General features: G+C 44.4%; 1 protein-coding gene across 2 annotated transcripts; it reads right to left on the reverse strand.

Moving 5' to 3' along the window:
• Positions 1–1,081: 1,081 nt before the first annotated feature.
• Positions 1,082–6,888, reverse strand: LOC124685213 (sucrose synthase 1). 2 transcript variants are annotated; one of them, XM_047219547.1, is made up of 16 exons: positions 6,655–6,888; positions 5,730–5,840; positions 5,200–5,320; positions 4,961–5,112; positions 4,663–4,855; positions 4,378–4,496; positions 4,069–4,285; positions 3,887–3,982; positions 3,611–3,784; positions 3,416–3,532; positions 3,163–3,329; positions 2,851–3,075; positions 2,191–2,509; positions 1,848–2,092; positions 1,460–1,598; positions 1,082–1,365 (listed from the first exon to the last, which is right to left on the reverse strand). In XM_047219547.1, the coding sequence occupies exons 2-16, from the start codon at positions 5,822–5,824 to the stop codon at positions 1,318–1,320; spliced, it is 2,427 nt and encodes an 808-aa protein (XP_047075503.1). In that variant the 5' UTR covers positions 5,825–5,840; positions 6,655–6,888; the 3' UTR covers positions 1,082–1,317. The 2 variants fall into 2 exon arrangements, with proteins under 2 accessions (XP_047075503.1, XP_047075504.1); XM_047219548.1 differs by lacking the exon at positions 6,655–6,888 and adding an exon at positions 6,445–6,466.
• Positions 6,889–12,253: the final 5,365 nt, after the last annotated feature.

Genomic DNA, 12,253 nt, shown 5'->3' on the forward strand with positions numbered 1-12,253 from the left:
CAGTAGCTATACTCTCCAGGATACAAGATCAAGTAGCATCAGGATGGAGGATTGGAGAATTTTGGGGAGAGGTAGAAGCAGGAGGGAGAAGCTCAGTACAGTTCGTGGCTTTCAAAAGCTAGAGCGTTCACGGGCTTAAGAAGACGGCGCCTCCAAAAGCTTCAGGCAGAGAGCCATGGGATCAGGTCGTCCCTCGTTCACGTTTTGACTTGCGTACCTGGTCCACGTCCACCTCCTTGCGGGTTCCACTTCTCAGTGCTGCTTCTTACCTTCTCCTACCTCTGCTTCCTTGTCGACGTATCAGGTCCGTGAAAAGAACATTGCACAAGAAGAAATCCAACACGCATCACTTTGGTGCACCCTAGCAGCCATAGCTCGAGTGGTGTGATGTTCCTTGTCCCTATGGTGAATATCGTCACCCCTAACGGCGGCTAAACTATCGACCGCAAAAGAGGCCCGCCGCGGAGACAACAGTAACACCAACACTACTGTATTTTCTGGTACCTCCCAATCCTCACCATCAGATTTTCACCACTGCTGATATGTGCATTCAGATTGACTTGTGCGCTTAACCCTGCTGATCTAGTGTATTAATCTACAAATATAGTATTGTATGTTCCTTCCAAACGGATTCTACTGACAATATATTTATCGCTCTGGCCTCCCTTCACCTCCCTCGGCTCTCTTTAAACTGAAACACCTCTCTCGGTTCAGGAAGCTTTCTCACTTATAAGGTGGCTATTGACATTTACTACAACATAAAGGGTGCAGCGACACAGAGTAGGTGGCATTTTGTTGCAGTGTGTAAAAGAGCTGCAGTATGCTCCACACAAACTCTGCAACTGAAAAGACTTGCACCAAATTTGAATTAACAGTTAAGTTTTATGTTTTGATCACGTTGGACAAAGTAATTCTTCATAAATCGCTCAGTCGTGATGAGTCATCACATGCCAATTATTTTATCGGGGAGAGGTGATAATGCCATATTAGCGCGGGAGAGATCTCTATCTTTACTAAGACCTGTTTGGCACACGACGGACAATCATCAGGTTGATCCATGACATGTTAGACTTTGGAAAGCTTGAGGCAACAGAAGATTGCATTGAATTATAAAAGATGAACAATACAGGCAGGCGTTTATTGAAGGCAACATATGCAGCTAGCAGGAACCAGATAAGCACTGCCCAAAACCTCACAGAAGTGCCCGAGACATCCAAGTACACACTCCACAATAGACCAAATGAAAACTACGGTAGACAATCAAATCATAACGCAGCCAACACTTCGCCCTCTGAAGGCGCCTCTTCATCTCCCACACTAATTGTCTGTGTTCTCGCCATCGACAGCCAATGGAACTGCAGCAGCCTGCATCCAAGAGAAAAAAAAACAAGTCGTAAGTGGCTAGTTTGCAGAAATGGACATTGGTGTAAATTGCTCTCTGACCCGTCAGGTAACTTACCAGGCTGCGGTACTTCAGAGCGTAGAACATCTCGAGGTAACGGCGAGTCTCACGCCTCTCAAGGTTGCTCACGTACTTCCAGAAACCATATACACCAGTCAGGGTCATCAGCCTCTCTGAGTACAGCTTCCAGGTGTACCTGAACATTGCAAAGTAATAAGATCAATATTTGATCATGGAAAAATGAAGCCAGACACTAGTATCTGGCATGAAAATGCTGGCTCCGAACTGTAATGCAAATGTATTACATCACAACAAATATGCTTCTACATAACCTGTGAGTGCGAGCACTCGTCTAGCCCAATTCTGTTTTTCTCGATCAAGATGATAATTTCTTTGGCATATTATAACTTCTAAATTGAGTGGACTGCAAGAGTAGAATACATACTTCTCATAAATTCTCTTCAGGCCTCCTTCCGACATTTTGTCCCAGTAGGTTGGATCCGCCGTGGATTTCTCAAAGAAGTTGACCAGGATATCTGCAGCCTTGTCACTGTGGTAAGGATCGATGTGCAAACCAGACACACCATTCACAATGATTTCAGCTGGGCCACCATGGCATGTCGCTATTGTGGGCAAACCACATGTCATGGCCTCAACAACAGTCAGGCCAAATGCTTCATAGAATGCAGGCTAAGAACAATTGAAACAAGAGTTAAGCACACTTCAAACTCAAGGCTGTTTTTCTCAAACAATTAATTATGCTAGAATATGACACAGCATGTGCATACCTGAACAAATGCACCCTTGGTGTCACAAATGTAGCGGTACAACTCTGCATTGCGAACACGGTTCATCTGAGCTGAGATCCACCGGATATGGCCCTCCAGCTTGTACTCCTCAATGAGACTGTACATCCTTTTGAACTCAGCCTGCTCCTCCCTATCCTTGGACTCCTTGCCATGGTCACCAGCGACAATCACAAGGTTTGCCAAATCCTTCAGATGAGCATTCTTACCGAACATCTCAACCAAGCCTGTCATGTTCTTCACACGGTCAAGACGAGCCATTGAGAAGATGATTGGCTTGTTCTTGTCCTTCAATACAAACCTGCACAACATTTTTTGAAGCATTTAATGCTCAGATGGTAGAGCATGTACTGTGGTCTATATGTCCATACATGAAAAAGTAAGCAGTTATTTTAAGCAACTTTCCAGATAAACACTGAAGTCCTAAGCCAGATGAGGGCCTGGGACTCAATAATTATCATTCTGTTATATTAAAGGTTGTCTGTTTAAGAAGTTTAGGTCAGCAACGGTTAGGTATTGCCACTAAACAAAGGTCTGATAGACCTTAAAAAATGAGAGCTGCACCAGAAAAGCAGGGGTGTAATTTTTTCAAAAAAATTCATTGCCAAATAAAAGCGGAGTAATCAGCAGCTCAGTGCTTACTTGTGTTCAGAGTTCTCAACATCGCTGTAAAGGAGCTCTTCAATTTCAGGGTGGAAGGCAGTAAGCCTCTTGTCAGTTTCAGTGTATGGGAAGTAGACGGTCATATCTGCTCCAGGAGAGACAATGTTGAACTTGGGATCGAACACGTCGATCCCATGGACAACGCGGTAGAGATCAGGGAGGGTGAAAGCAATGTGAGACTCATACTGGCCCACGCTGTCCTTGCTGCAGAAAGGAATTAAGGAAGCATAAGATAAACATTATTATACTGGTACAACCAGCAATATTCTGCTGAAAATATGTAGAGGTTACCTTCCAGCAATTTCCTGGAATGTGCTGGTGATGATGAAATCAGTGTGATTCATGGCAATAAGGTCAGCAGTGAATTGGCATGAGAAATGGTATTGGCTGTCGAATTTGTCCAAATATATGTCTGAGTTGGGGTATTTTGTTTTCTCCAAAGCATGGGCAATGGTGCACTGTATTCATGTAGAAGATTAATTAGTAACTTCTCTAAATGAAAACAAATAAAAATATAGAAAGAGTCAGTGACAACAAAACACACCTGGGTAACTCCCAACTTATGCGCGAGCAGAGTGGCAACAAGGTTACCGTCACTGTAGTTGCCAATAATGAGATCAGGCTTGGTCTGCATTTCTCTCATGAGTTCGTTTGCAACATCCTGTACCAACATGTATGATCTCAGAATATGCATACTATGTTCAGCTCTGTAGGATGGTCTATCGAATAAAGCATTTACCTCAGTGTACGTCTCCAGGTATGGCCAGACATCAAAACGAGAGATCCACTTACGGAGGATCCCCTTCTCAGTTCTGAATGGAACACGGAGAATGTCAGTGTGCTCAGTTCCAATAACTTTCTCCAGCCGCTGGCCACATGTAGTACCAACAGCATCAGGCAACAACCTGGTGACCTGCATAAAATAAAATTGTGTGGGCACATTTACTCAATCACTCACAAAAAACTGACAAGGTCTTAGAAGCTGGAACATCCAACATTGTTATCTCAAACATACAATGAGGATCTTAGGGGTTATGTCAAGGCCTTGCTGCTTAATCCTCAGAAGCATCTCATTCTCCAAAGCACGGACTTGATCCAAGATGTACACAACCTGTAATACAATAGTATGTGTGATCAAACCTAGAAAGCCTGGAAGTACTAGCTAACATACAATTCGATTTTAAGCAGTCTCATTACCTGGCCACCAGTATCAGGGTATCCCAACACATTGGATTGAGCAAAATATCCGTGTGGAGACAGGATAACGACATTGAACATCATCGGTATAGTACCAAGGAACTTCTCCAAGCTGGCTGGATCAGGGGCCTCAAGCAGATCAAGAAGCAAGTGGATGGTGTCCTGTACACGCTTAGCGGTGTCGCCCCAACCCTTCTCCAAGCCAAGCTCTTGGAACCTGCACTCAAATCATGACGAAATCATGAGAAACTATTTCCATTTGCAGTTCAACCTGAGCTAAGTGGTGAAGGCAATTTATAAAGAAATAACCTGTGGTTGAACTCAGAGGACGGGGTGTCTTCAGGGATGCTCGTTAGATACTCTTCTGCCTTTCTAAGGGCTGATTGGAGCCCACGAAGGCTCTGAATTCTGTCGTTTAGCATCATTGTCTGTAATTGAAAACAGCATTTTGTTACTGAAGAAGCATGGATCAACTCATTAAGTGGTTCTCTAAAGGATTTCATGGTCCATAGGTGATTTAAGATTTCAAGCAATTATCACAACGAAAACTTTTGAAGTGCATCACTTGGCAGGTTCTGTGTATTGGAAGCTTACCGTGCCCTTGTGGTTATGGGCTTTCAGGAAGTTCAGTAGTGGGTAGAGGCTCTCCTTGTCCTGGAACAGCTTGGAAGACAGGTGACGGTTAAGGAACTGCACCCCATTTCCAATGGACTTGGACATGGAAGGACGCGGGAAGGAAGCATTGAAAGGCTCAAAATCAAGCTCAAGCACAAACTTGCTGCTGGCGCTGTTGTCAAGAAAAAGAGATTGAATCCTTATAAGGTTATTATTCACGAGATGTAGAATGTACAATGTGTGCCTACAACTGCTAAGATTTCATTCGGCAACTTACTGCTCATCAACAAGCTGTTCCTTGAATGCTAGGTACTCGGAAACTGTCAGCTCCTCAACAGCCAACTCGCTAACATTCACCCGTATGTAGTCCCAGACACCGGGCCTAGGCCTGATGGCCAGTGCAACCCATGGCGGCAGCACAATTGCTTCCTACATTGAACTCAAGCAAGCAAATTAGATTCCCTGGTGTATAAGTTTCAACTGAAAGTACTTGAGTAGGGATGTTGCCGCCATTACCTGAGCAGCACGGAGAATGTCTTCAAAGGGTGCATATCTCTCCTTGTCAGCCTCAAACAAGGCTTCAAACTCAGTGAGCAGCTGGTGGCGCTGAAGCATTCCTTTGCCCTGGTGAACATACCTGTAGAGAGTGATATTTGAGAAAAGGAAACAGTATAAACAGCACTACTGCACTGCATTGTGTAAAAGAATATACTGAAGCCTAGGTAAAAGAAATCAATATTTCAACTTGATCCAAATTCCTGTGGTGGAGCTAATGAAAAAATATTACAGGCCAACATACTATTCCTGAATAACTATGCAAGATCAAGGTCCGAACTTAATATTACAGGCCAACATACTATTCCTGAATAACTATGCAAGATCAAGGTCCGAACTTATGCATATGCATCAGTATATCTATTATTCATCGTGCTGTGCTACAAACTAACCGAAGGCAGGGATGACGAAATTTATACCATGTTAACATTTTTTGGGTAGCAGAACAGAGGTTATTTCACAGAGAGGTAGGCATGTTTTGAGATCCTTACTTTGAAAAGAGGGCAATGAGCTCGTTAGGATGGGAGGAGAAGGTGGCACCAAGGCGCTCCCGGAGACTGTGGAGACGAGTCAGCTTGGCAGCCATGGCTCAGGACACAAAACTGCAGAGCAAGTTAAAGATTTTCAGTTAGCCCTGAAGAATCAGAACATTTGCACAATAAATCAAGTAGATCATGCTAAAGCATCACTAATCACATCAACACACCACACCAAGGACTGGACTTTCTAAATAAATAAAAATGCTAAGGTATGCGATTAATCTCAGGTGAAACTTTTAATAATCTTGCAGATCGAAAATAGCGAAGCAACGGGATGATAGACTAAGTACTGATCTTTCAACGAACTAAATCAAGCACCGACTCCACACCAAACTAGAGTCGTTCTTTGGCGAATGTTTCGGACAGGGGAAAAAAGGCACCAACTGAGCAAATGGGTGTAGAGATTTTCAGATTATTGGGCATCTGTAACCCAGACACATTTCTCCGCAAGAAAAGTCAACAAATTTATTTGCGAGGGCAGTAAATTTTCTAACTGACTCTGGTAAAAATAAGACGGGGGGAAAGGAGGAGGGTCCGCTCATAAACCACTACTAGAGGACATGAGAATCTGCAGGCAAGCAATCTAGGGGAGATTCGGGTGAGAGAACCCCACAAACTCAAGAACATGTGTCAGCAAAACCGAGGCAAGATTGAGCTGACGACCCACCAAAGCCCAACAAGAAGAGCAGGAAACCCCAAGAAAACACATTGGAGCAACCAAACAACAGCAAGCCCGATCACTAAGGTGTACATGGAGCCCAGAAGTCCCAAGATTTCAGGCCAGATTAGCTAGAAATCGAAGCAAAATCCCGCCCAAAAACAGAGCAGTGGGATGGAAAGAACTGGTTTACTACATCAGAAGCAGAGGTTCACATACCAAATGGCGAGGTGTGTGAGGGGAGAAGCCAAACGGCGGAGGGTTTCTCAAGATCCAGAGGGGCCAATAAATAGACAGGAGCAGCAAAAACCCCAGTCAGAGGTGCTGAGGAGGGACAGGTGGTGCCTAACCAGAGTGGTATTGGTAATGGTAGGACCTTTCAGCTGAGACAGTGGATAATACCAAATTACTGTGCCCACAAAATACTATAATCTGCTGGTGTCACTAATTACGCATAGTATGCGCAAGAATCCAATAAGCATATGCTGGCCCAGCTACTGGCTGCTTTGCTAAAGTTTCAACCTCCAATATAAACTGCAGGTTGATCTTGACAGGTGCACACAGTCGACTCAAGGACTGGATTGAAATGAAAGGGGGGAAGAAAGTGGATGCTTCGCTTTTTCAACCTCTGGAAATATCAAATTGGATTAGGTGGTGATGAGGAAAAGTTGGTGGTTTGACGGCGACGGGTCGGATTACATCTAGAAACCAACGGATAAGAGCAATGAGACTGTCTTGGAAAATAAGCAAAGAGGATGATGACTAATCCACCTAGCGATGACAAGTGGGCCCTATCACGGAGGGGAGACACACATCCTCCTTCTAGAAGCTTTGGGCTACGCTCTACAGGGTAGTATGACAGTGAGCACAAAGCTCGTGGCCGGAAACCATGGGGAAACACCAAGAACAAGAGCATAAAGCTAGTGCTAATTAGCATACCAGGTGGCGATTCTCTGGTGCTATTAGTTAGTTAAGCATGATTGTCATGCCCTAGTGGCATCAGAAAAGGACGGGGCATAGCGAAAAGATCGCCCAGATAATATTTGTGGAAAACAAAGCACCGGTTCTTGGTCCTTGCAAAATGCGCCTAAACTACGCCGACCTGACGGACAGCGAGCTCGCGTCGACGACGCTGCGACAGCAGCCCTACGTTTGGAACAAGAAGAAGAGAGAGCATCTCTTTCGTAGGAAAAGCATTAGAGAAGATGCCCAAAAACCATTGAAGTACTGTAGTACTATTTTGCAAGGGAATAAAAGCACAAACTCTCAACAAATTCTAGTGAGCGGCATTGCGACGAACAGGAGAGACGCATTACCTCGCAAAGGAGAACACCAAACGTGGACGACGCTGTGGGGCAAAAATCTCGGACAAGTGAATCAGATGAGACGACGGGTTTGGGATGTGGCAGAAGTCGCAGGACGAGGAGCGTTTTATAGGGGAGGAACGGGGTCGAGTAATTGGTTAATTACTCCTCCTCCGACGTCCTGCCCTGCGCAGCAAGCCATGGTTTTGGATTGGGATTGGGATTTTGGTTTTGGTTTTGGGCCCGGATTACGCACGTTCCATTCCATTCCCATGGGCGCCGACCGGTAAAGCAGAAGCAGAGACGAGCAGAGCACACATGGTGAGACCGAGACCGACGGAAGACGCGGCGTCGTCTCCTCCCGCTTTCCGAACGAAACCGCGGAAACGGCTGCCGGTTTTGCGTCTGGGTTTGCATCCCCATTGGCCGTGGCGACTCTTTCTTGCTGCTCAAGGCTTTTTTTTATTGGGAACGATGGTCCTGTTAATTGAGCGTGATTTCAGGTCCCTAGCTTTCTGAAACGGATGGGTTGAATTTTTTTTCTTCCGGAAGAAGAAAGAGAAGTCGCTTTTGCAACCAAAGTCGGTGATTTGCAACTCCGGGCTCAACACTAGTACGTCCCTGTAGCCGCCGCCTCTTGAGAAAAGTCCTAGCCGCCCCTACTCAGCCTCTTCCATAGATCGGTTCCCCCTCCTCCGGTCGGCTTCGCCGGCGTCGGGAGGAGTGGGGAACCCGATCTATGAGTGGAGTTTTCAATAAAAGTAGTCTTTTCGGTAGTCTATGTTAGGTTTTTGGTCGCCGTTTTCTTGTTGGTTTCCCGCAATGGAGATGGCATCGTACGCAATAAGTGATCTTCGGCCTTTCGTTCGACGACGAGATCTCCTTCCCGACGTCAATGGTGGTGCTTTGAAAGATTACAATTATCTAGGTATGGGTGTTCAGATCTTACTTCGCCAGATCGATCTTGGATCTTTTCTCATGGTTGCCGCGAGGAGGATTATCCTCGCAGTTCTTGTCCCGGTTGCTACGTCCTCGATAATGGTGATTCGTATGCTCGGCTCTCCATCAACTTTGACAAGGCAGATCGGTTTTTATTCCCTGACATACTGGTGTTGGTACTCTTGCCGATGTTGATTGACTACTTTAATGGTTGCGCGCGTGCACGCAGCCTTGGCATTGCGGCTCAAATTAAAATTATGGGAGAACCTTCGTTGGTATTTACGGGTCTATGGTTTGTTATCTATCTTTGGCTGCCTTCGAGAAAAGTACAAGATTATGTCTTGGAAGAAAAAAGAGTTTGAAGACCTCGAAGATTTGCTAGTATCTTTTAGACTTTATTTTGTAATCGTTGGAGATAGCTCGTGTATCTCTACCATGTACTATTTGTTATTATGAATATATGTGGTATTGATTGTCAAAAAAAAGAAGTCGCTTTTGCAGCTGGTGACGTGTAAGTTTACCCAGATTTTTTTTTTCAGAAACCTAGCAGACACTCGTAAGTACGTAAATACGTACATACACTTAGAGGATCTCTAACAGAGTTGTATAAGCGAGAACTGAAAATCCAGAGTTCAGTTCACCGAATTCGTGTTTACGGATCGGAAAATCGATGGCGCAGAACATAATTCGTAAACCAAAACTGTAAAATCGCTGGCGCGGAACAGAGCAAGTAAACCAAAACTGTAAGGTTTCGAACCCGTAAAGGTAGAGTTTATCAAAGAATTTGCATATGATCAAATAAATGACACAATCAAATGCAAAAGCTCAAGCATAGTTCATAGTGCAGACATCAAATGACACAATCATAGCAAATACTCCATCCGTTCTTTTTTAATTGACTCAAATTTAGTACAAAGTTGTATTAAATCTGAGTCAATTAAAAGAGACCGGAGGGAATAGTTCATAGTTCACCATCTCCTCTCACCGCCGGCATCAAACAGAGGTTGGACCGCCGTGACCATTGATACGTCTCCGACGTATCGATAATTTCTTATGTTTCATGCCACATTATTGATGATATCTACATGTTTTATGCATACTTTATGTCATATTTATGCATTTTCCGGCACTAACCTATTAACGAGATGCCGAAGAGCCAGTTGATGTTTTCTGCTGTTTTTGGTTTCAGAAATCCAAGTAAGGAAATATTCTCGGAATTGGACGAAATCAACGCCCAGGGGCCTATTTTCCACGAAGCTTCCAGAAGTCCGAGGGAGAGACGAAGTGGGGCCACGAGGTGGCGACACACCAGGGCGGCGCGGCCCAAGCCCTGGCCGCGCCGGCCTGTTGTATGGGCCCCTCGCGTCGCCTCTTGACCTGCCCTTCCGCCTACATATAGTCTTCGTCGCGAAACCCCCAGTACTGAGAGCCACGATACGGAAAACCTTCCAGAGACGCCGCCGCCGTCAATCCCATCTCGGGGGATTCAGGAGAACACCTCCGGCACCCTGCCGGAGAGGGGAATCATCTCCCGGAGGACTCTTCACCGCCATGGTCGCCTCCGGAGTGATGAGTGAGTAGTTCACCCCTGGACTATGGGTCCATAGCAGTAGCTAGATGGTCGTCTTCTCCTCATGTGCTTCATTGTCGGATCTTGTGAGCTGCCTAACATGATCAAGATCATCTATCTGTAATGCTATATGTTATGTTTGTTGGGATCCGATGGATAGAGAATACTATGTTATGTTGATTATCAATCTATTATCTATGTGTTGTTTATGATCTTGCATGCTCTCCGTTATTAGTAGAGGCTCTGGCCAAGTTTTTGCTCTTAACTCCAAGAGGGAGTATTTATGCTCGATAGTGGGTTCATGCCTCCATTAAATGCGGGACGAGTGACAGAAAGTTCTAAGGTTGTGGATGTGATGTTGCCACTAGGGATAAAACATTGATGCTATGTCCGAGGATGTAGTTATTGATTACATTACGCACCATACTTAATGCAATTGTCTGTTGTTTGCAATTTAATACTGGAAGGGGTTCGGATGATAACTCGAAGGTGGACTTTTTAGGCATAGATGCATGCTTGGATAGCGGTCTATGTACTTTGTCGTAATGCCCAATTAAATCTCACTATACTCATCATATCATGTATGTGCATGGTCATGCCCTCTCTATTTGTCAATTGCCCAACTGTAATTTGTTCACCCAACATGCTATTTATCTTATGGGAGAGACACCTCTAGTGAACTGTGGACCCCGGTCCATTCTTTTACATCGAATACAATCTACTGCAATACTTGTTCTACTGTTTTCTCGCAAACAATCATCATCCACACCTGTACATCTAATCCTTTGTTACGGCAAGCCGGTGAGATTGACAACCTCACCGTTTCGTTGGGGCAAAGTACTTTGGTTGTGTTGTGCGGGTTCCACGTTGGCGCCGGAATCCCTGGTGTTGCGCCGCACTACATCCCGCCGCCATCAACCTTCGACGTGCTTCTTGAATCCTACTGGTTCGATTAAACCTTGGTTTCTTGCGAGGGAAACTTGCTCGTTGTACGCATCACACCTTCCACTTGGGGTTCCCAACGGGCGTGTGCTTTACGCGTCATCAAGCTAAATTTCCGGCGCCGTTGCCGGGAGATCAAGACACGCTGCAAGGGGAGTCTCCACAATCCAATCTCTTTACTTTGTTTTTGTCTTGCTTTATTTTATTTACTACTTTGTTTGCTGCATTATATCAAAACACAAAAAATTAGTTGCTAGCTTTACTTTATTTACCGTCTTGCACTTTATAACAAAAACACAAAAAATTTAGTTACTTGCATTTTAGTTTTGTTACCATGTCTAGCTCTGCACTTCGTTACTTCTTCACTCGAGGAATTAGTCTTCACTTTTAAACAAGGGGATGAGGAGAGTTTTAAAGATGCTTGGTCCAGAATTTTTACTTCTTATCGTAAAGCTGAACCTCAAATGACTCTAAGTTTGCTCCTTAGTAATTTTTATTTTGGTCTTATGATTCGCTATAGATATGCCTTGGATGTCTGTAGTGGGAGGAGATTTCCTTCATTGCAATGGGGATAAAGCTTTTAACGCCATAAAGAAGTTGGTTGCATCACATGATTCAGCTAATAACTTTGATTCAGCCCTTATTAGCATTTATAATAGATTAAACACTCTTGAGACAAGTGCATCTCGTTTGAATGAAAATTATAGATATGTTCGTAACCGTCTTGATCAAGTTTTAGTGAACTCCGAACCTTCATTATGGGATCCTACTATTAAAATTGTTATCGGTGACCAAACTCTTCATGCCAATTGTGATATTATGTCCCAATTTTGCCTAATGCCTAAGAGTATTCATGAATCTTTGAAACTTTGGGGATTCGTTGAAGGGGGAGAAGGAATAACTCTTATGATAACTCTGTTATAATTCCTAAAGGAATAGCTGCGGGTGTGCATACAACCGTTCTTGGGAGAACAATATCCATCGCTTATCTTGTTATTGAATGTGCAGGAACAGGACAAATCACACTCGGAAGATCCCTGCTGAAACTATTGGGAGCAGTCAT

The sequence above is a fragment of the Lolium rigidum genome, chromosome 1 (genome assembly GCF_022539505.1).
Source record: "Lolium rigidum isolate FL_2022 chromosome 1, APGP_CSIRO_Lrig_0.1, whole genome shotgun sequence".
Lineage (NCBI taxonomy): Eukaryota > Viridiplantae > Streptophyta > Magnoliopsida > Poales > Poaceae > Lolium > Lolium rigidum.